Source organism: Lacerta agilis, chromosome 6 (assembly GCF_009819535.1).
Source record: "Lacerta agilis isolate rLacAgi1 chromosome 6, rLacAgi1.pri, whole genome shotgun sequence".
Taxonomy (NCBI): Eukaryota; Metazoa; Chordata; class Lepidosauria; order Squamata; family Lacertidae; genus Lacerta; species Lacerta agilis.
Genome location: NC_046317.1, coordinates 34,695,373 through 34,720,214, shown reverse-complemented (window position 1 = coordinate 34,720,214; position 24,842 = coordinate 34,695,373). Strand labels below are relative to the sequence as shown.

The following is a 24,842-nucleotide window of genomic DNA, read 5'->3' as shown; positions in this document are numbered from 1 at the left end:
AGAATAAGAAATGGATCAAGGTTGACTTCTTTGCTCTGCCGTCTGTCTTTCTTAAAAAATAAAAAGAAATTGCCGCTTAAAAGCTCTTCTATTTCAGGATTGCTTTGCCAGGGTAACTTTGTGTTTACCATTTGCAGACCGCAGCTCAATTCAATTCAACAGTTTGAAAAGGCAAAATGTTCTAACCTTTTTTGTGGTCTTTAGGACAGATTCTGTGGGAGAGCATGAGTAGTATTAGTATGCACTCGAGAGCTTACTTGTTGCTCGAAAGAGAGTTTGCAGAACATGAAGAAGCCAGGATCTTTGTGAGTACAACTGGATTCCCCAACCCCCAACCCCTACAACTTTGTTTACAGTGGTCAAGATCAAGACTGAAATACAGTGGTACCTCAGGTTAAGAACTTAATTCGTTCTGGAGGTCCGTTCTTAACCTGAAATTGTTCTTAACCTGAAGTACCACTTTAGCTAATGGGGCCTTCTGCTGCCGCCGTGCCGCCACCATGCAATTTCTGTTCTCATCCTGGAGCAAAGTTCTTAACCTGAGGTATTATTTCTGGGTTAGCGGAGTCTGTAACCTGAAGCGTCTGTAACCTGAGGTACCACTGTATAACTCTGTATCCATCATCATTATAACCCTCTTCATCGTTAATTAATAAGGAATATAATGTCTTCTCTCTACTGTTCCATAAATCAAGAGAATTATTATTATTATTTTAATGTTACACATGGTAAGTGTTGTGCTGCTGTTTAAGAGCCTAACTGGATGAAGTGGGATAGAAATATTCTAAATAAAAAACACAGAGGGAGGGCAGTTTATTATGATTCTTTAAAAAAAAATGGAAGGCAATATATGAGTTGGGCATTGATTTTGTAACCAAATGATGAAAAATGTTTCTGACTTGGATCCTAACTGATCCTCTGCATATAGAGAGGATTCTTCCATTTGTAGAGGTGAGAAGGATCTAGCAGACGTTCCCACTGATGACATTTTTTTTTGCCAATTTCTCCTCCCTATACTGCCACATATGGTGGTTCAGAGAGTCCCGCAATTCTCCAGAACAGTTTTTTGAGGAACAAAGGGGCTCCAGGGAGAAGAAATGAGGTCAATGAAAGTCATCCCCCCCCATTTCTGCTGGCTCACAGGATGCTCCTACCTGCAGAACTTGAGCTTCTGACCCTTCTCTCCCCCTTTCTCTGAAAAAGACCTAACTTTCTTCCTCATACTTCTTGAAATGCTGGGAATTAGTTTACTAGCATCTCAAAGCTTCTCTGCTAAAGTGCTTAGGATGGTGCATAATAGACCAGCCCTTCTCTCCATTTACTAAGAATAAGGCTGCCATCTTTAAAAAATTCACGACAGGGGGTGTTATAAAGAGAAAAAAATGGGGAAGGGGACAACTGTGTGTGTAGGCCTACCACTTTGAGCTCCTTCTAGGAGGCAAAATGGAATATAAATGCAATAAAAAAATTAAAAATCCAACCAGAGAAAAAACAAAATCGAAAATTCTTTCTAGTAGCACCTTAGAGACCAACTGAGTTTGTTCCTGGTATGAGCTTTCGTGTGCATGCACACTTCTTCAGAAAAACACCATTGCGGGGTGATGTCAAGGAAGGCGGCACCACCAGCTGAAAGTCCCAAGAGCCAAATTGAGGGTCCTCAAGGGCCACATTCAGCTCCCAGGCCTGAGGTTCTGCAGTCTTTTCTAGATGACATCTGTCTCAAGAGACAGTGGAGTGCACCTCTGAGGGTGATTTCAAACCATTGCATTAGCACCTCCGAAGTGACTTCCCCGGGGTGCAAGCCTAGGCTGCTTGTATGGAGGTCCTCAGCTGCCCAGATGACAAGACCTCCTCTTGGCCTCACTCACTGATGTGGTCCAAAGGAAAGCAGATCAATACGTTTGGCACCAGCTTGGCTGCAGGAATCGCCAGAAGGAGGCATACAAGGCGTCATCCAACCGTCTTAGGGATTCCACTCTGGATTTGTGTAGGGTTTATTATTTAGCCTTTTCTTTTCTCAAAGATATCCCAGAAGGCAGCAGAGGCTTAGGATCAGAGTTTTCCTTCTCCTAGGTGAGCTACCTTTCCAGGTTGATGAACCCCATCTTCCCCCAGTAGTAGCCAAGCAATTATTACTTCCTTAGTACAAGGTTACAGTATATGCTATACCACTTCTTAATGTAGGGATGGGTTTTTATTATCTATCCCTTTTACTTTTTTCGGAGGGGGGGAAATGGGAGTAAAAATGTTGTATTGAGAAGATGATTTACATTTACATTTATTACATATTAAAGTAATAAATTTAGAATAAGGAATGGACTGTGAAACAATCTAGAGTTAAGATGAACACAGAGGAATGAACCAAATACAGTATGTGAGTTGTGTTGATGAGTTGTTTTGCTCGGGTAGGAATGAAGGGAAATGGTGGGAGAATGCATAGTGTGAAATATTATTTTATCTAAAACATCTGTCCATAGAAAGAATGGTTCTTGCAAAGAATGTGGTTTCCATCCTTTCCTTAGTAGGAGGCAAATAAAGATGTACAAGATAGGAAACTTTTAAAATATTGTAAACACCCCTTGCCTGCAGGGGAGCATGCCCTATCAATTCAAATGGATCTATAAATAATAACTAATTTCACGAGTGATTTGGGTGATTTATGTGTGTATAAAACAAGGTATGGTAATAGATTAAAACTGAAATAAAACAACTTAGAGACATACTTTGAATGAAAATGTACACATTAACGTGATTCAGATACATCAGGAAACCATGATACACACACACACACACACACACATATACACACAGGTAATGTACAGCCATATAACAATAGCAATACAAAACCATTATTAAAGTGACCATTACATAGGCTATCAGCATTCTGTCTGTGTGAATGGAGCCTGTCCAAATGCTGGATTTGCACACCCCCACCCCAATCTTCTCTTCCTCTTTCATGTGATGGGGAAGGAGATGGGAAGCTTCTGCTTCTAATTTTAGTCTAACTGCATCTGAACCCAAGGAACTGGGGTTAGTTTAAGTTAAAGTTAGTGGAAAATAAGCCAGAATTAAACTGTGGTTTCAGATCCTAGTTTGTTGTCACTAGTCATAATCTGATCAAACCACAGTTCATCAAGTTCAAACATCAGAGGGAACTGTGGTTAGTTTAAAATCAGAAGCTTATGATTTCCTCTAGCACATGAAAGGAGAAGTAAAGTGATAGTCCCATCAAGTCTGAACTGGGCTGCTTTCATTTTCTTTTCTCAGGGCATTACTGTTGTTCCTGTGGGAGACAGCTTGATGGAATGGGTAGCTGAAATGGAAGGCCTGAAGGATTCCTTATGGGAAGGTAGCCATACTGTTTCCTATGAATGTTGTGTTGCACTGTGATATTGCACTGCCAAAACGATTATGAATGCAATGTTTTTAATGTGCCGTTGTAACTGCTTGCCAAATATATAACCCTTTACATATAAATACTTTGCAGTCTCTATTGTGTTCTCTCTTCAATCACCTTGCAATACATATCGAGGGATTATATTATATTGCCCAGTCAGTCTGGAAGTGGAACTTGAATCAATGTCTTCCAGATAGATCTCAGTCCAATACCTTAACAGTAGCATTTCAAGAATAATTTTACTCATTTCACTCTTTACAATCCAATAAAATATCTGTTGTAAATAGTTGTCTGATTTTAGCACCAATGAACAATTCACGCTGGATTGTGAATATAGTGTATAGCTTTATTATGTCATGTAGTGCTTCTCAACACAGATTTGAAGCATATATGAGTGTCGTTAGATGTGTAGACAGTCCTTAACTACATGAACAGTGCCAGTGGATGCACTACAGTTAGGTAACATAGGAATATAGGAAGCTGCCTTAGATTCAGTTGAACCATTGGTCCTATGGAGCTCAGTATTATCTGCATTGACTGCTTGTAGCTCTCCAGGTTTCAGACAAGGGACACTCCCAGCACTACCCAGAGACTTTATCATTACGTGCAATGAAGTCCACACGCTCAGTGCAAGTATATATGTGAAAATAACTGCTCCTGTGTTTTCATATATTGCATTGTGAGTTCAATCTTAATTTTTTCTGAAACTTTGATATAATAGGTCATCTCACTGAAATGTTTTGTGATGTAGAAAAAGATTGAAAGAAGAAAAAACAAGACTTCAGTAACCTTTTGAAATGACTGCACATGTATTGATAGCATTGCAAATTTTCAAAAGCAGATGTTTTGCAACTATGAAATATCACAGCATAGGCATTAATATATCTTTATGTAACAAGTGGAATAGCATTTAAACTTTAAACATAATGAATTCTAGCTCATTGCTCTATTACTTGGTAATTAAGAGGTGGCCATCCATACAGCTACCATCCCCAACCTGATGCAGTCTAGTTGTTTGGATCTGCAGCTCCCATTGTCTTTCACCATTGGCCATGCTGGTTGGGGCAGAAGAGAGTGAGTGGTATATCTGATAGGCACCAGGTTAGAGAAGGCTATCTTAGGTATAAATGTGACACTGTATGCATCTCTCTACATCCCCTGATGCACCTTAGGCTCCTTCTGCCCATTCTCTTTCTGTTCCTGTCATCTGCTTTCCTCTCACACATTTGAAGTCCTGTTCACCACAGCAGGAGAGGGAAGGAGTGGGCAACAAGACCAGGAAGAGAGTGGGTGGGAGGAGCTGCAGCTGCCTTATCTCCCACTGCCACATTAGATTAAAAGGTTTGCATCTGGTGTCTGCATTGCAAAGTAGCAACCCTAGCTATAAATATTTCTAAAAGTATGTCAATATAAGGCTACAGTCTATGCATGCTTACATGCAAGTTAGGCATATTGATGACAGCAGGACTTATTTCCAAGTAAATGTATGCAGTTTGGGGCTACACTTAGATGTTCTGATTTATTTATTTTTTGTACTAGGAGCTGATCTCCAACTATCGTTAAGGTACACTGAAGAGTACAACTCAATCCCTCCAAGCATCACTTTTAACACTATTCCATTCCATCCCAATGGTAAGGATGGCATTGATGGTAGTGTCCTTCCCATTGTGATTGTTTAGCAGCAGAGGTTAGGTGTCCTTGACCCAGTTTTGCTCCTAGATTTCAGAGTGGTTCTGCTTCAAAGTGCTTTTTAGCAGCTACACATAATTCAAATGCTAAAGCCTTTTCTTAAGGATAGGAATCTATTGACTTGCTACATTTCTTTCAGGTACTTAGAGCTGCATTTTAGCTTCAAAACAGTTGTAGCTTTCTAATAATTATCTGCTTGATAGTTAAACTTCTAGTGTAGAAAAGTGTTGTAAATATGTACACTAACCAGATGAGGCAGAAACATTGTTGGTTTGTGGACAGTCTGATCCGGATAGAGGTTTACTGGTTGATTCAGATGCAGTTACAGTCCTGCTGAAGACTCAGTTTCACAGCTTGAGAGTCACCATTGATCCTGCACAGTTCTTAGAGTCCAAACTGGCAGTGATGACTAGGATTGTTCTTTATGAGCTTCAGCTGGTACTACAATTCTGCCCTTACCTCCAAATCAGACCTGGTCACTATAATTCATGATCTAGTACCCAGTAGACTTGACTACTGCTTCTGTAGTGCACTCTAAATTGAGCTGCTCTTTAAAGGCATCTAGAAATTTCAACTAGTACCAAAAGACACTGCTAGGTCTGTGGTTGTTGCCTGTTTGTTGTCAAGCTCAACTGGAGGTAATGGGTCACATTTTTAAAGCACTAAATGGCTTTGGGACCTCGATGCATTAAGTATAGCTTTCTTCCATATGGTCTCTTTCATGTACTTTTTAAGTATCTGAGGTCCTGCTCCATTCCCATCCCAACAAGCTGAAGTTTGCTTACTATGTAAGAGAAGATCCTTTTTTAGTAGTACCTGTAGAGCAGATTCCATAGTACTGGATCCCCAGGCCAGTATCACTGCCTCCCTTAAGACCCACAGGTCAGCGTATGTTTTTTTTAAAGAGGCCATTGGTGCAGTAACTCTATTGTCTTTCTGCTTTTTGTATAGATTACTTCTGCTGATACATTTGCAACCACTTTCAATTTTTATTTTATTTTATTTCTGGTGTTGTGTACTTTTTTGCCTTTATTATGTTGTTTGTTCATTGCTATGACAATTTTGTTAGTCGCTTTGAATTATTTAATAGAAAGTTAGATACAAATTTTAAATGAAAAACAACTCAGTTAGATATCTGCATACCTTTCTTTTGTTGTATAGCTGTGGGGAATAAAACTTATCATAACCTGTCTAGCATAATTCTGATACAAAGTTTCAACTGTCTTATTGGCATATAAGTGTATGAAACTCCATTTTGAGCGTTAATGATTTGTCTTCCATGCAAGTGGACCCAAAGACTGGAAGACCTTGTCTGGATTTTCTAGATGATCCTACCAAGTGGAACACCAAATTTACAATGACTGGTATCCTACTTAGTATCCAGGTAAAGAAAGAACTGTGCAAAAAAAACTACCGTATCTTACTTTTCTTTTGTTATCAAGGTACTGTAATTAGGGTCTGGTGCCAAGATCCAAATAGCTTACTTAGGTTCATGTAATAGTTTTGCACGAGTCCAGTGAAGTCCCTGCCACTGCTCACCATTTGAAAATGTGTTCACTCTTCCTCCCATAGCACAAACTGTTTATGAAGCTTCCCTCGGTTTTAAAAGTTTCAGAATCAGTTTGCTGGTTAGTAGGAGAGAGGGACCATAAGGGAAAAAGTATAGCACACATGCACCAGCTTCAAAGAATTGTTTTCTCAGTTCTTTGGATTCCAGTCACAGTATTGATTTCAAACCTAAATTGTATTTGTACGAAGCAGAACCATTATTCATATACTGTATTTGTTTCATTCAACGCCATAGGAGTTTGCTTTTGATTTTCATAGTCAAAACATGGAACCCAAAAAGAAAGGAAATCTGTTTCAATTGAGAAGTAGTTGTTGCTTTGGATGTAATATATCAGCAGTTTTGTACAAACTCGTTTCTTTGGCCCCATTTTTCAACTAAGGTATGAAATGTGAAACTCAATTCATATTTTCATTTTGTTCATCTTTTGTTAATTCACCTCTGTTTGCTCATGTGCTTCACTTATTCCTTATTAGCCTCGTCTGAAACAGCTTGGACAAAACTGTTGTGAGAAGCAATAAAATAAAAGCAGAAAAAGGCCACCTTTTAAAAGCTGTAGCAGTAACAACAGTTCTTAATTTGGATAAGAATTTAATTTGTATGTGAATTATGTTTCAGACAGAACTTCAGACAGTTCTAATGGTGAACATGAATAGCCCAGTTGCAGCTTTTACCAGTTCTATCTTTCAGACGTTAAGGCTCTTTTCTGTCACTCTTTCACAAGCAAACCAGTGTGGGCAAAGTAATCAACATGGCTAACTTTCCATCATGAATTTTTGAGTGTTCTGGGACAAAATGTGCCTACATTTCTTTGATGCCGTGCAAAAACACCCAGCTGAATCTTGTTGGGGAACCCTGAGAAAAAGCTATGAGTGAATTCCTATCCTCTGTGTGCAGAGTATTAGGCTGCACACGCCCCATACATTTAAAGCACAGACACACACCAAAAAAGGAATCATGGGAACTGTAGTGCACCCCTCACAAAGCTACAATTCCCAGTACCCTTAACAAACTACAGTTACCAGGAGTCCATCTGGGACCGGATGTGCTTTTAAAGTATGGTGTATGTGCAGCCTAACGCTCTGCACACACAAGATAGGAATTCACCCATAGATTTTTCTCATTGTGGGACTGGAAGCAGTCACTGCTGTAAGGAAGTTGAGGCTGCGAAGTCGCTTCCCTGTTAACTGGTTTAGCTATAGAGAGATCTGGCTCACTCCACTACCCCCCACCCCCATTACTCCTCATCTGCCACTCAGCCATGGCAGTCAGGAGTAGCATAGTTGAGGCAAACAGAGCAGAACGGTGGTAGGTGTAGGCTGACCATACTGTTTTCCTTCTGCATACACACATAGAGCAGGATATGCCAAAGAAGCAAGTGTTCGTATCCTTCTTTACAGTCATGAAATGCTTTTACTTTCTCTGAATTCTGGTAATTCATAAAGCTTTATAAACTGGTATGCACATGTATCTTCCTGCAGGTTTTGCTGTCTAATCCAGTTTTGGAAAATGCAGTGAACTTGGAGGCAGCTAATTTGCTGAAGAACAATTATCCCCTGTATAGGAAAAAAGTTATACAGTGTGTCAAAGGTAGCCAGCACCTAGAAGGTAATAAACCTCCATGCTTTATGCTTTTAGTCATAAATATATTCTTTGAGCACCATGGGGAGTTTTAGAAGAACCCGTTTAAATGGCTTTCTTAAAAACCACTATTTTACACAAGGCAGTAAATTTTAATTGGTGTGATTGGCAATGTAACTTGAGTATGGGTTCTCTAGGCAGATCTGTGATCTCACAAAGCATATTTGCCAGGCAGTGTTCAGAGGTGATGCAGAGGTCATGAGCTGGGAAATGAAGCAAGGGCAACACTGGAATAGGAGAAAGTTAGAGTTGTCAGCCAGTGATTTCTTTAGATACCACATTTACCCCACGGCATCACCCACAATAAAAAGTAACCACATAGCAATGCTACTATTTTGCTACTACTTTACATTAAGGTTTGAGCCCAAGTAAATATTGACATAGGAACTGAGATGTATCCTGCACCTTCCATGTATTCTGATCTCACCTGAGCAGATCAAAGATGTAACATAATTCAGACATGTTAAAATATGTGTAACTATAGGCCACATGCACTGGACCTCCAAGAGCAGTCTTTCTCAGCCTTGGGTCCCCAGATGTTGTTGGACTACAACCAGGACTTTTTTCAGTGGGAACTCACTGGAACTCAGTTCTGGCACTTCTCGTGGGTTTCGGCACCTCCAGTCATTCTAAGAGAACGAGGGAGGCCTTCATGGTGGTTTCTGGCATTTTTTCCTAGAAAAATAGCACTGACTACAACTCCCATCATTTCCTGCCAGCATGGCCAGTGGTCAAGGATGATGGAAATTGCAATTAAAGAACATAGGGGGACCCAAGATTGAAAAAGGCTGAGCACAAGGGTGCTTTGTTCTTCATATGGCAAGACCCTATATGAGCATTCTTTCCTTGAGGTTGTGTTTGACTGGAGGATGCAGTTCTTAGCTGGGGTAGTTGTAGCATTATCACTATACAACAGGCCTCCTGGGTCAAGACATCAGTTTTATTCTGCACCTGTGATGTGAATGGGTTTGTTCAGACAAGATAGAACCCATTCAGGTCTTCACTGACCCCATACAATTTCCTATGGATTGGCACTAAGTATGGGGCCAAACAGGATCAAATGACACACTTGTTCCGCATGGTATGTAGAAAATTTGCCACTGCACTTTGAATGGTCATGGCAGTACTTCTTCAAGCTGCGGTGATTATGCAAACTGCAGCAGTTGCATGTCCACCTCATACTTGCAAACACCAATTCACAGAACCATTGCATCCATGTAGGTTTGGCCAGGTTTTGAGACTACTGACATTCCTGTGCACTGGGTTCAACTGCATCTGAACTGTGTATTAGTGTGCCCTTTGGGGAGCATGATAGGATTGTAAGTGCCCAGAACATTAAGGATAAGCAAATCCCATATTTTTAAAAGTTGCTCTTTTTATAGCCATCAGCTTGGAAAGATCTCTCAGCATATTCAGGCATCCCCAGGAAGATGAAGAATATGACCGAGAAAGGTAATAAATTATGATTAAGAGGCTATAAATGGACCACAAAAAGCTTCCAATTTTATAACCATCCAAATTAGGGTAACTGTATAAATTAACTCCTTTTGTGTATTTCTGGTTGATCAAAACAAAATAAAAAATTCTTTCCAGTAGCACCTTAGAGACCAACTAAGTTTGTTCTTGGTATGAGCTTTCGTGTGCATGCACTCTTCTTCTTCTTCTTCTTCTTCTTCTTCTTCTCCTCCTCCTCCTCCTCCTCCTCCTCCTCATACCAAGAACAAACTTAGTTGGTCTCTAAGGTGCTATTGGAAAGAATTTTTTATTTTGTTTTAACTATGGCAGACCAACACGGCTACCCACCTGTATCTGGTTGATCAGTTAGTTGGTTAATTGATTAATTAGAAAACTAGTAAGCCACCCTTCAGAAAAAATATATATCAAGATAACAATAAAATGATAGAAACAATAAATATATAAAACCTCTATATAAGTTGAAACAGTGGAAGAAACATTAGAACAAAACCATAAATATTTAGCAGGATGGATAAAACCATAAATAACAACAGCAACAATTAAGGCTGAGTTTGTGTGTAACAGCTAAACCATGATTTAATGTCACATGCACAAGCCTCTGCAAGCCCAAGTGAAGTCATAGGCTGAAATGTTCCCCATTCCCTTCCTCCCATGTGACTGGGAGAAGGATTGAACTGTGATTCAGTATCACCTTCCACAATTCATTGCTTGTCACTACATACTGTTACAAAAGTAACTGAAAGCACAAGAGGGTCTGTAGGAAAGGTGAGCTTTCAGATATTTTGGACCTGTTATTTAGAGCTCTAAACACTAGTGTGAGCACCTTAAATTAAGCTTAGAAATGAACCGGCAGACAATGCATTTTTTTAGTGGAAGGTTTATACGAATTCTAAAGGCAACCCTATCCAGTAACCTGGTCACTGCATTTTTAACCAGTTGATGTTTCTGATTTGTCTTCAAGGGCAGCCCCACATAGAACGCATTGCAATAATCCAGTCTGAAAGTTACCAGAGCATGGAATACTGTGTCCAAATCATCTCTGTCCCAGGGGGGCTGTTGCCAATAAACCAAAAGTAGCTAGAAACAGCTGAGCCACCGAGGTTCCAGGAGTACCCCCAAGCTACAAACATGCCCCTTCCAGAACTCCATCCATTCCCACCAGAATTTCTGTGGTAGAAAAATATTGGGACAGTTTTATGGGGCAGGAGAGCAAAAAGCTTTAGAGTTGAGGGTACTAGGAAAGTAAAGAGGTGTCAGCCTTGTTAGTGGCTGAAGAAGGTTCAGAGTTGAACAGTTTCTCACAACTTTAAATAAAGAGGGAAATATAAAGTCTTTGAAGAGCAGCTGCTAACATCTTACAGGACAGCAGAAGCAAAAGCGGAGGAAAGAGCAGGGCAGGAACATCAAATATACCAAGAATAATGATGTTCTTTGTGCTCAAGATTCTTGTCATTTTATAAGATAGTACGTTGCTGGTCTCCTTCCTCTTGAATTCTTTGAAGCCTGCTGAAATATCTGTGGTAGTAACACGCCCAGAGGGTTTTTTGGAGCTCCTATACGTGGCTCCCTCTGTTTGGCTTATTTATAAAATTATGCTGCTGCTTTTATTTTTAATTATTCAATTATTTGATTTGGTGATAGGCCTATTTTATTGAAGTATGTCCAACATGAACAAAACAGTGAATAAGACACTGAATGCCCTAGGCACTAAGCTATACAAAGGCTGCATACAACTCTGCCTGCTTTCTCATAGTGTCCCCCTGCCAGAGAGAGAGACCATCCTTTTTTCTTCATTTGCACTGGACAGAAAGTCAGGAAAGAGCCCGCTGCCTAGCTCTCACCTGTTTGTTTGAAGGGCATGATTATACTTTTCTTTAAACACAGTACAGCATAGCTTGCTTCTGAATTTCTGAGAAGTCATAACCTGCCCTGTGTTATAGCCAAGTGTGTTGGTGTGTTTCTGACGACTTTATCAGAGGAAGAGGGAAAAGCTTTCAGTTTGAATTTCAGTGCAGCTCTGGGGGTCTTTAAATGCAACTGTTAGGGGTGAAAATGTAAAGTTTCAGTATCTTTATAACCCCCCCCCCCACCACCAATTTTTGGCATCATCACCACTACAACAACTCACAGAGCCAGCACAGGCAATCTCACAGCCATTGCACCCAGAATGTTTCATTCTGTGGAAGAACCTTCTTGGTCCTTAATTCAGCAAAGCGGGGGGGGGGGGGACTCTAGGTAGGCCTGTGGGATGCTAACTTGCCCCTCCCATGCTCACTGTCTGAGGTGATTGCCTCAGTTTGCCTAACGGTAAGACAACCCTGATCTTGTGGCACTATCTACTTCATGTGGGCTGTCCATCACTTTACAGAAACTGGACTGCCATCTCTCAGGGAAGCTTCAGTTGTATGTTGCATTACAGATTCTCCATTACGGATCCTGCATTGAGTAAGTGGTTGGACTAAATTCCCTCCAAGGTCCTTTCCAATACTGGTTCTATTCTATGACTCAAAATACATCCTTTCCATTGTTTCTGATATACGACGAGTTCAGTATTTATTGTGTTAGATTTTTTAAAAAAGAAAACCAGATCACAGATGGAAGTTAATTGCTTTTCTTTTTTATGTGATCTCTTTCTACAAACAGGATTGTGTTGAGAAGCAGGAATATGAATCAGATTTTCCATAGATAATGCCATTCTGCAAAATTTTAAAAATGCTACCACATTTTTTCTTTTAAAAAGTCTGGATTGCTAGCAGCCTGATTCACACTGAGGTTTGTGAGTCGTGTACAGAGGAAAAAACAAATTGAGAAAAAAAGTGGTTGGTTCATATGTGAACTTACTTTGATAAACACATCCCTAATATGAATTTTTAAGGCTTATTTCTCTTGATGTTGTCCTAAGCAAGTTATAAGGTCATTTATCTTAGTTTTTGGACAGGAGATTCATACAAAGAGATTTGGGAAGGAACCAATCCAGCTCACTCAAACTGGGTGCAAATATGTAGGCTTGTGTTTTCTTAAACTCATACTGTTTGTCTTTGTGTGGAAAGTGAGTAGTAAGTAATGTGGTCCTTTCAAGCCTCCTTTCTTTTTCTTTTTCTTCCTCATTCTGTTGCTTTGTAGAACATTCTGCCAGAAAACCTGTGTCAGATAGCTAATTGCATAATCCTCTCTGAAAACTCATCCTTCTCCCAAATATATATTTTCAGATATGTTACATCCATATCGTTTGAAGAATATTACTGGACATGGTATAAATTGGCCACATCAAAAGCTGCAGAAGAGTTTAAAAGCCCAGGTAAGCTGATGCTTTTGGTTTAGCAAAAACTAAAGATAGCAAGCCTGATTCTGATCTTGTGCTAGATTTGAATAAGTGCAAGGGCTCATTCTCATGACCTCCCAGTATGGCAGCTGCAATTTTAAGTCAGGCCACACAAATTTTCAGGAGCAATGCCCATACACTAAGGAAATTTTTCGATGAAAGCTGACTTATGACTTTGTGAGATATTGGTTAGTCCTATTAAAGGTATTGTAATACTGTAGCTTCTGGAGCAGTTGCTTTTTTTGTTATGGACAAATGTAGCTACCTTTTTAAAGTTGCATGCATGTGCCAGTACCACATGAACAATTCATCATGGTTTGATATTTTTCACCCACCGTGCACTCTTGAAATGCTCAAGTGATATGTAGCAGCAAGACTGGTACAAGACATTGTGTCACCTGAGGCAGACAGTGGCCATCACCCTGCCCTCCCCCCCTCCCCTACCTCTGCTGTCAGTTCCCCTCCTCCTTTCCCTTCTGCTGCTGCCACTGTTACCCCTTCTTGCCTCAACTACTTACATTAAACTTAACTTCAGGAGCGCCAGCTTGGCCCTGCGACCATGGATACCCGGGGCTGTGAGTGCCATGCAGTGTGCATGGCCCTGACACCGGAATTTGTGGGTGCTCAGCCCCTTCAAAGGGAATTTTGTGGGTGCTTGGGCACCCAGGGCCCCAGGGAGTTGGCACCTATGCTTAAGTTTAAGCAAAATTTCTAGCTGTTACTGCCAATCAATGGCAGCACAGATATTCTCCCAGTCACCTTTTCCAAAATGCCTCACTCTAAGGAAGGACCCCCGCCCTTTGCTCTTCCTCAGAGCTTGGCAGGGGGGAGAGGGGGTGGTACTGAAGCTTCTTGCTGCTCTGATGTAGCAGCAGCAGGGTTGGTGGGCGGGCTGGTGGATAGGGGACCAGTTTGCCATTCCCCCAAATAGAATTTTTGAAAACTAAAAACAGGTACACAGAACAATTCTAATAATAAGTTAGAATTTAAAATAGCAGCAGTAATACAGTGAGGCATAGAAGTCACCCAAAAGTGTCTGTGAAAATTGGTTATACCCTGTCTCCTGAATAACAAAAGGTTGGTGGCTCAGGATCAGGCTTGTTTAAGGATCAGGCTTGTTGTTCAGACCCTTGTTGTTTCTACTGAACATAATTGTTCTCCTGTTGAAACTGTTGGCAATTGTCTTTCTAGTGTTTGAAGACCCAAACTTCATAGGAAACCGCTATGGATGGAGAGCACAAAATGTGGACAAAGGACAATGGGATGCTCTTACGTAGGTATCTTATGAAAATTCAAATTGTGCACACCTAGAAGCAGCAAAATGTGGTGCCAAATTTGGGGTCTTGGTGTTGTAGTGATTATATATGCAAAATGTCTTTGTGAGGGTATCCGCAGTAAATCAAAATGTATGCTTTGCATTATGAAGCCACAGGGTCAAGTAATACAGAATCATGTAGCATAATAATAATAATAATACGGTGTAAGGTCTCCGTCAGCAATGAGCATCAGTCTCTTTTGTGAAAGTTTTAACAGCATTTAGAAAAAAAGAAAGAAAGAAAGAAAGAAAGAAACTTCTGGGGTGTTTGAAGCTGGGGTTCCCAAAAGTTCATAATGCTGTTGTTCAGAATGCAAATTTGTCTCGCTTATAATGCTCAGATGTATTATGAATTCAGCATTGTTTTCCTGAGAGGTCTTCTCTGGGTCAAAATATAAAAGGAGATTATGGATATGCATGAGCTGTAAGTTTTTAACTGCTCTTCAAAATTTTATTTCTATTTTCATCCCACTCCTAGGTGCTAATTAGAGCTCAGAAAGGGTTGTGTGAAAGCTGGTTTTTACTGTTCCAGGGAACTATGCAGTTCTTAGGTTACAGCACATCTCAAGGCAGCTCCTGAGCCTTAGGAGCAAGATTGCTCAGAAATCCTTGAATTTGTCTGTCCAAATGAGCAAAACCATGACAGGTTCTCCTTATAATTTCTTTCTGTGACCCTAGTTAGACTCTTAGGGTAGGGTTCCTTCATGTCAAGTGGCTGCTGAAAATATAGGCACCTTTTGACAATAGTAAAAGCAAAAAGAAAACTGAAATGACATGTTTGAGTCAGAATTAGTTTTGGAGACAGTTCTTTTTATTATTTTATCCAATGTGTGGTTGCTGCCTCCTAAGTAGATTTAAAATCTTCTCTTCTTCTTTGTGTCTGTTTGGGATTGGGAGAAGAGGCTTGAATTTACAGTATGCCTCTGATACCAGGTACTGGGGATCGTGAGTGAGAGAGTGCTATAATGCTGACGTCCTGTTTGTGGTCTTTGTGCATCTGGTTGGCCACCATGAGAACAGAATGCTGAATTACATAGGGCTTTGGTCTGATCAGGCCCTTCTTATGTTCTTAATTATTTGTGGAAGACTATCAAGTTGCAGGAGGCCCATACCTGTCCCTATGGATCTCCAAATAATCTTGCCTTTATTTGTTTTTGTGACTCAGTTCAGTGTTCCTTTAGTTCACTGGCTCTATAGAAAATGGCTTTTGGTGGCATAGGGGACTAAATGGACAGTATTGTTTTGCTGACTTCAAACAACTGAGTATCTGAGAAATAAATTGTCAATAACTCTACCTGTCACCCAGCCAGTTCCTCCTTTGTTGCACATAACAGTTACTGCTTCTTTTCTGTCTCTAATCACTGATCTTAGTGCCTCTGCATCACCACAAGAAGCATAATCAGGGTCAGGATGCAGCACTCAACCAAGTAAATTTGCAATATTTCACATTTTGTCTCACTAAGGAGAGGAGGAGTGGACAGGGAAATTGACCGCTAGTGGATTCCTGTGATTTCCCCAATATTGCAACCAGCCCTCCTTTAGCTACTACTTATTTTTCCCTGTCATTTTCAATACTTGCATATGACAGAATATGTAGAATGGGCTGGTTCTGGGGCTTTGTGGGGAGTGTGTCCTCATCCTTATAAAGGCCAACCATTCCATTTTATTTGGAACTTGCTCTGGGGACAGAGGAGTGTATGCATGTGCACCCCTATCCCTCTGACCCCAGAGCAAATAGTCTGATTATAATGTCTAAATGTTATAGGATAGATTGTACCCATATGGAAGAATCTATTTTACCTAACTTGAGCTATGTATTTAATGTATGTTTTGAAACATGCTGAAGAAGATTGCAACTAATTATTTCATATATATGTTTATATATACAGGGCAGGGAAAGGCACTTCACCAGATAGTTTTGCCCACAAACTCACAGAAACTCTATGAATATCTAATTTGAAGTTCAAATTGAAGGAAAGCAAACTATGGGACTAAATGAGTTTATTTTTCTTTCTGAAGAAACTTGAGGAATATAGGGTTAATTTTTCTTTGACACAACTTCCTTGTTTTATTTCCCTTAACAGAAGTTCTTTGTGTTATGCATTTGATAATTGCTTCATTATGTAGCACCACAGCATCCTACGTGACCCAAGAAAACATTCCAAAAAACTGAGTACGTCCTTTTTGACCCATCTGTCCATTTTTTACTTTTAAAAAAATGCAGCATGAACAGGCTGGAGCTGTTTGAAAAAGCAGCATTCGCTGTGAATCAGAGCAGCTTTCTCATGTTAACTTCATAGGAACATGAAATAAACTTGCTATGATCCCCCCACCCGTTTGAATTTGCCTGAGTGAAATGGCCACCTCCCACTGCCATCTGGCGGTAGGAGACAGACACTTTCCAATCCAGTCTCCTTTTTATCTGTTGCTTTGTTTGGTTGGCAAAAAGCGGATTCCCCTAACTATTGTTTGTCAAGATGAGGACAGCAGCAATCCACTTTTGCTTGTAGTGAAAAAATGGTCTGCATGGCTGACCCTGTTATGCCACAGCATAAAGCAACACTTGAAGGCAGAGATTGGCATCTGAATGGTGTAGCAAGGCATCTTAGAATGTTGTCTTTTGCAGGGAGGTGCCAATTGGGTTCTGCTTCAGGCAGGAAATGCCTTGAGGTGGCATTGGCTGCCTGAGGAGCACTTCATTATGAACAGAGATACCAGTATGCCATAGGCATCTTGAGCTAAGTGCTTAAAAGCAATAATTCAGTACAGGCTTCTAAGTAAGCTCTGCTCAAGGATGAAGCACTCAAGCATGTATTTTGAGTGTTTTGCTAATATATTGACTATATTAATTTTATACAATGTATTGTGTATAAAGTATATAATAAGGTATTAGATTTTTTTAAAAAGGAACATAAGGCACTCCCCTGACAATTAAGATCACATCTTAACATGCAGAAATGGGAATGGGAATTTCCCCAAAGACATACTCGTGCACGTGGCCCTGGATTTGTGCTGTTTCCTCTGTGCAAAACAATTTAATAACAACAACAACAACAACAACAACAACAACAACAACAACTTTTATTTATATCCCGCCCTCCCCAGCCGAAGTCGGGCTCAGGGCAGCTAATATCAGATATATAACATTGGTATAAAATCACACAATAATTAAATTACCACCTAAAAACAGGTCGAAATCAAATTAAAATCTAATTAGATGGCTTTCCGCAGGGATAGGATTGGGAATAGTAAGTTTGAACATTTGCAGTTTCTCTATTAACATGTAAATTTGGATAGGAAGAAAAGAGCAGAGTGATAGTCATAATTTCAGCTCCGTTAAATATACCAGTAATTTTATCTCTGTGATTAAAGCTGAATTCATAAAACATTTTAAAACTGCACATAAGGCTCTTTTTATGTAGCATTTGTTCCTACAAACTGTGATGAGAATGGTCAGCCACCTATTTTGTGGGCACCACTGCAAACTTTGCCTGTAGCAGCTTGAAGGATGTAAATAAACAGTTGTCTGAAGGCCCTCGTTTTCTAGAGGCCCTGTGCGCTTAGCCTTGCCATGGTGGACTTTCCATAGCTGTTGGGCAGGATGAGAATACCATTCAGCTCACCAAATAGTTGGAGACTATAGATTACTGGACTGGATGAATCCCAAACCGGAATTAAGATTGCCGGAAAAAATATCAGCAACCTCAGATATGCTGATGATACTACCTTGATGGCAGAAAGTGAGGAGGAATTAAAGAACCTTTTAATGAGGGTGAAAGAGGAGAGCGCAAAATATGGTCTGAAGCTCAACATCAAAAAAACTAAGATCATGGCCACTGGTCCCATCACCTCCTGGCAAATAGAAGGGGAAGAAATGGAGGCAGTGAGAGATTTCACTTTCTTGGGTTCCATGATCACTGCAGATGGTGACAGCAGTCACGAAATTAGAAGACGCCTACTTCTTGGGAGAAAAGCAATGACAAACCTAGACAGCATCTTAAAAAGCAAAGACATCACCTTGCCGACAAAGGTCCGTGTAGTTAAAGCTATGGTTTTCCCAGTAGTAATGTACGGAAGTGAGAGCTGGACCATAAAGAAGGCTGATCGCCGAAGAATTGATGCTTTTGAATTATGGTGCTGGATGAGACTCTTGAGAGTTCCATGGACTGCAAGAAGATCAAACCTATCCATTCTCAAAGAAATCAGCCCTGAGTGCTCACTAGAAGGACAGATCCTGAAGTTGAGGCTCCAGTACTTTGGCCACCTCATGAGAAGAGAAGACTCCCTAGAAAAGACCCTGATGTTGGGAAAGATGGAGGGCACAAGGAGAAGGGGACGACAGAGGATGAGATGGTTGGACAGTGTTCTCGAAGCTACTAACATGAGTTTGGCCAAACTGCGAGAGGCAGTGAAGGATAGGCGTGCCTGGCGTGCTCTGGTCCATGGGGTCACGAAGAGTCGGACACGACTGAACGACTGAACAACAACAACATAGATTACTGTCTCTCAGTGCAATTACAGTTGCCTTGCGGGGTGGGGGTGGGTTTAAGTTGATAAGCACATGTTAAGTGGTCATCCAATTTCACACACTGATACTTCATAAAGTACTTAGGGCAATGCTTATTACTGAACTAGTCTCTCTGCTGCTGAATGCAAGCTTCTGCTATGTACAGAGCTCTTCTGAATTCTCCAATTAAAAAGAGTTGTTTGAAAATAAAAAACTTCAAAGCAGTCACTAGCTTCACTTAGAAAAACTGCTCTCTTTTTGACATCACATCTCTCATTTTGCTAGACCTAGTAAGCAACATTATGCACCAAAATGCTTCGTAGTCATAGTTAGTGATTGATCCTAAACATTTCTTCTTTCTGGGATATCTCCTGCAATGACTGGGTAATATCCCCATAACACTAGTGTGTTGTCCTGTGTTCTGACATTCTGCAGGAGACACTCATGAGCAGCTTCTGCAAGTTTAGAAGGTCCTATGTTAGTTTCTGCCCCATGGTTATAGCAGGAGCAAAAAATGCTAAATAAGGTTTTACAAGGAGCTGTGGGTTCATTTTTTAATAAGCTCCCATTGAGTACTGTGGGACAAAGTTAGTTGGCTCCAATTGGTGACACTTTGGGGAATGGGTGGTGATTAGGACATTAAACTAAATTCTTTCTTGTTGCACAGAAGTGAGGCTTAGATTTTGTTCTTTTCCCCTTGATTTATCCATATGCACCAGGCAATGTAGTTTGCAACTATTTGTATAAAACAGCAGTGGCAAATAATAGCGAGAAAGATACATATGAAGATGAGTGTGTGTGTGTGTGTGTATGGGAAGGGTGCTTCATATTCAATTAACAGCTTGAGAGAGAGCACAGATATTTTACCAGCTTAACGATCATTGAAACACTTTGAGCATGTAGTACATTTTAAAGAAACTCCCCCTGCAATTCTTTGTGGAAATCTAAACCATTTATGCCCCCATGTGGCTGAAAGGAGAATTCATTTAACCAAATTAAGTTTACATTTAATTGAAAGTCACCCCCCCCCTTTGTCAGTGAGAGCAGGAGTATGGATAAATCAAGAGCTTAGACAGACTTTTCATTTTTCAGAAGATCAAGGGGCTCTTGGGTTTATTTCCTTCCAGGTTATGCATTGTCAGGAAGTAGAATTTGAGTTATGGCAGCAAGCATACCACAAATCACATTGGACAAAACAGATTTTCTCCCACCAGAAACCACTGAAGCCAAAATATATGAATTTAGTGTATGTATGTTAACTTTTGTGATTGTCATAGACATCTGTTTAACAGTGTCACAAGACTCAATCCCTCTCTATGCCTGAACAATACTTTTACATTAAAAAAATAAATAGAGGAGGAACCTGTAAGACTAATACTAAAGCGTTTATGTCACCCATTTAAAAGAGCGAAAAATTCAAGGTTAACTCCTCCCCATTGCAGCATTGCTCTGCAAATAATTAAGTTCTTGCTAACTTTTTTTAGAAGTGTATTTCCATTGAAAGATCTGTTTGCCCCTCTCTGTAGCACTGGAGAACATCTAGTAATGTCTAATTTTAAGGAAAGGGTGAACGTGGTTCCAGAATTTGGGGGTGGTATTGATTTAAATTTGCTTTCATTGTGGCTGTATTGGTACTCTGAGCAATCCACCCACATAATTGTGTGGGTAGGCAAAAAATAATGATAACTGAATAATTCATCTTATCTACTTTTTAGGACCAAACAACACATGTTGTGGGAGATCTGTCTGATTGGATTTCAAAGTGTCGTTTTCCATGTTTTGTCTAGTCTTTTTAATGTTACCACACTTCTGTATTGTTTTGATGCATAAGGGTATAGCTTTTCTAATATTACAGGACTGTAATATTTCTTTCCAAGGTTAGGTCTGTTTTAGCTGTGACAGTCAGCAAGGATAACCAAAATGCCCTACAGATATTGTAGACTGCAACTCCCATTGGTTCTGACTATTGTTCATACTGGCTGGAGCTGGTGTGAGTTGTAGTCCATCTGCAGAGCATCTGGAGGGCACCATGCTGACTACATCTGGTGCATATTTCCCTCTGCCATGGCCAAGACAGATAACTAGAGTTACTCCACTGGAATATATAGAGTGTTCAAGTACAGTGGTACCTCGGGTTAAGAACTTAATTCATTCTGGAGGTCCGTTCTTAACCTGAAACTGTTCTTAACCTGAGGTACCACTTTAGCTAATGGGGCCTCCCGCTGCCACCACACAATTTCTGTTCTCATCCTGAATCAAAGTTCTTAACCCGGGGTACTATTTCTGGGTTAGCGGAGTCTGAAACCTGAAGTGTCTGTAACCCGAGGTACCACTGTATTCAACTTTATATCACATGCTGTCTGTTGCTCAGATTCTGGTGTGAACAACTGCAATTTGGTATAGCAGAAAGCATTTTGTTAATAATGTTTATTGCTCTGAAAACAATGGTGCAAAATGCAAAGAAGCAATATGACAAGAGCATTAAAAATAAATAAATTCTGGGAATTGTGCTTGCTGTTGTAAGTGAGAGCATGTAAGGTGATGAGGCACACACATTCTCGTCCGCAGTGCATGCCTGGGAATGTGGGTTATCCTGCCAATCCTGCTTCAAAGGGTCTCTTTCATGCTTAGCAGATAAGAACCTGCTTTGTTATCTTGCTGAAAGTTGGGCAAAGTGCTAAATATATTGAAGAGCAAAGCCCCAGTCAGGACCTGCCCACACTTTCATGAGGCAAGCTGAGACAATTGCCGCATTCAGCTGGGGGTGGCAAATGGGTTTCCCCAAGACCTCTGCTTGCTTGCTTGCTTGCTTGCCTTGTGGGTTTAAGTACAACATCTAGGCGCAGTAGTAAAGCAGCAGTGGTGGTGCAGGGACTCTCCCAGTCACCTTGCCCAGAATGCCTTGCTCTGAGAAAAGACCCCTCAGAGCAATGTAGGAAGGAGGTGGAGAGAATGACAGTGCTTCCACCATTAGCATGGTGGCGGGGGGAAGGAAGAGGGGAGGGAGAGGATAAGGGGGAGAAGAGGGAAGTGGAGTAGGTGGCCATGTCAGGGGCTAGAGGAAGAAGATAAGGAAAAGGTGGCACTAGTGGCAAGGAGGAGGAGTTGTTTGGGCAGAGGTGAGGCTGTGGACACTCAAGCAATGCAATCTTGTACCAGCATTGCCCCCAGCGGTTTTGGTTTTGTGCATGCTGATGTATTTTTTCAGATAAGAATTAACTTTGAACTATTCTGGAGCCCTAACCTGAAAGCCATCTGCTGCAGATAAGATTAATTGAAAATCAATTACGTTTCTAAGACTTTACTTCTGGTACTGTAGCAAACGAGTCCATGTTTCTGTTCATGGCCCAAGTTATGTTCAACAGTGCTCTCATTTTCTTTTTGGTTCTTTATCATTTCAGGCATCGATTGATAATCTCTGAGTTTATCAAAAACCAAAAGAGAGAAAGATTGGTAGAAAGCAAGAGAAGTGATCATCCTCTGCCAAGCCCAACTCCAGGTACTTTTGAGACTCCAAGATTTTTGTTTTTTACTTTCTTTGAAGCAAAATGTGTAGGCAGAAGAAATAGTCAACTTTCCCTGAAGTAATTGGGACTGTTGCTTGGGATCTTAGAGCTAAACTGATTATATAATATACTATATAAAAATATAGCCATTTCTTTTCACTGTTGAAGATCCTGTGATTTTGATGAATGTAAAGGTTATGGGTGTTACACACTTCCTTCTTTGTGAATAACTTTTTTGGGGGGGTCCTATTAGGGCTAGGACAAAATCCTCCTATTTTGCACCAAACTACTGCTGCACAAACATGGAGAGTGCTATTCCAATTCCCTTCTGGATCGCACCGAGAACCTCAAATGAAGACCTTCCAGGTGTGACTTAATGCTTGGAGGACTCATAGCCTGGCTTGGAACAGTACGCCATCACAGAGAAGATTGATCTGCCAGATTGAAGAGATTTCCCAAAACTTAATGATCCATCCCTGACAAATGCTTATCAGTCTTCCCTGTAACACCTCCAGAGGATGGTTGCACATTCTCCCTAGGCAATCAGGTCTATGGCCCAGAAATGCACGACAGGATTCTTTCCATAATATGCGGCTTAAATCATTGTTGCCACACTGCCTCTTGTCCTTGCATGAGTGGCAAAGGTGAACCTCAGTTTTCCCTGTGAGTGCATTTTCAACATATGGAAAATGTTAATGTACTCCCCTTTAATCATATCTTCTGTAGCATAAAGATATCCGGTTTCCTCTTGTGTACTATCTGCATGGTGGGCAGATTTCTATAAAATGTGTTAACTTTTTCTGTAAAACCCAACATGTAAACATTTTGAGCAGACACTCTACCTGATGGACTTTTGCATAAACAAAACAAATTTTATACCTAAAACAATAAATATTAGCCCAAATCAAAGGTCCTACCATCTTAAGCCATATTCCCAGACACAAATAATTATATACAGTACATAATATTTCTCAAAATGGTCATAAAAAGTCACTTCAAAGTAACTACCATACTCCTAATATACTAAAACACCATTTGAGTTCTTTGAAATATAAGAAAAATTCTCTAGCACATTTGTTAATATACCACTTTTTAAAAAATTTAAAAACCACAAATGTTGTGCTCCAATTTACTTACAGTTTAAAAAATAATAATAATTTATTCTCTTTGTTTCCTTTTGCATAATTCCTACTTTAAAGCATCTGGATCCCAGAAGACTTCTGGTAGAGAGTCTAAGAACATGAGCCAGGATGAGGAGCAATGGGAGAAGGAAGCAGAAGATCTAGTAATGTGGTCTGCAAGCCTTGAGCACATGAAATTGGATTAAACTACGATCACTAATGTAATCAAGGTTGAGAGCAATATTGTTGTTGCAATAGGATCAAATGTCCAGCCATTAACCAGACCCTCCTACCCTGTACAGTTTAATATGAGGGAGATCATCTGCATATTAACTGTGCAGTTTAATAAGCGGGTGGCATGTTCTCATAGTCAAGGGTCATCTGTCTGAATCACAGCCCCCAAAGCTCTGTACGATGAGGCTGTGAATACTGACAAATTGATGAGCAAAGATTGATGGTGGGTCACATAAGCCTTGGTTGTTGTTTTTTTAAGTGCTTCATTATAGATAAATACTACAAATGAAGTGTGCACACTTTAGCACCAATTGGTGCTGCTGTTGTTGTGATTTATTTTAATACCTGGGCATATAACTATCTATGTGCAGAGTGCTTCACGAAGTGATGACAGAGAAAGGGGAGGCAAATGAATGCAGAGTTGGAAAGGGAAAGAGCATGGGATTGTTTCAGTTGCACGTACTTAAGCTTAGTTAGAATGGAGTATGCTGACTAGGGGGATGTTCCAAAGACTTAAGAGTTTGGCGGTACCTGAAACCTCTGGCTTTGAGTACATTTGTCAATTTTCATCTTCTGCAATCTTTTGCTCCATAGGTGATAAAACATGTAGCGCCTGGTCACTTGTGGCAAACTTCCAACAATACCTTCCAGCCCCTGTGACTCCAGCAAAATCCCTATATTTGGTATCAAGTTGTTGGGTTTTACTGACCTGAAGTCAACTTTGGTGTAAAGCAGTCTAAAATCATGTCAGCCATAGGTCCAGCCTTATTATTTTTATAATATCATCCATATAAAAATCAACATATATATTAGTGAGCATAAATGAAGAAGTATTAGCTTACTATATGTGAGAAACAATTTCATCATTTCTACTACCGGTATTTTTCTTCAGCAGGTTAAGAACATAATTGAGAATATCCATGCTTCTTCCACTGTACCCTTGTCAACATATTTCCTTATCTAATAATGACTTACTAGCTATTCCTGACCATACTATTGGTTAGAAAATATAATTTCTCTTATTATTCCATGTCTCTGTTTCTTATCCTCATATAACCCATGTGCTC

At 40.2% G+C, this 24,842-nt stretch overlaps 1 protein-coding gene across 3 annotated transcripts; it reads left to right on the top strand.

The window, feature by feature from the left end:
- Positions 1-59: 59 nt before the first annotated feature.
- UBE2U (ubiquitin conjugating enzyme E2 U) lies at positions 60-24,805 on the top strand. 3 transcript variants are annotated; one of them, XM_033151890.1, is made up of 12 exons: positions 60-112; positions 205-305; positions 3,268-3,349; positions 4,937-5,029; positions 6,373-6,470; positions 8,135-8,261; positions 9,677-9,746; positions 12,980-13,068; positions 14,284-14,365; positions 22,316-22,413; positions 23,620-23,762; positions 24,671-24,805. In XM_033151890.1, exons 2-11 carry the CDS (start codon positions 225-227, stop codon positions 23,745-23,747), a joined length of 948 nt encoding a protein of 315 aa, XP_033007781.1. In that variant the 5' UTR covers positions 60-112; positions 205-224; the 3' UTR covers positions 23,748-23,762; positions 24,671-24,805. The 3 variants fall into 3 exon arrangements, with proteins under 3 accessions (XP_033007781.1, XP_033007783.1, XP_033007782.1); XM_033151892.1 differs by having other exon boundaries at positions 24,668-24,805; XM_033151891.1 differs by having other exon boundaries at positions 23,620-23,771; positions 24,668-24,797.
- Positions 24,806-24,842: the final 37 nt, after the last annotated feature.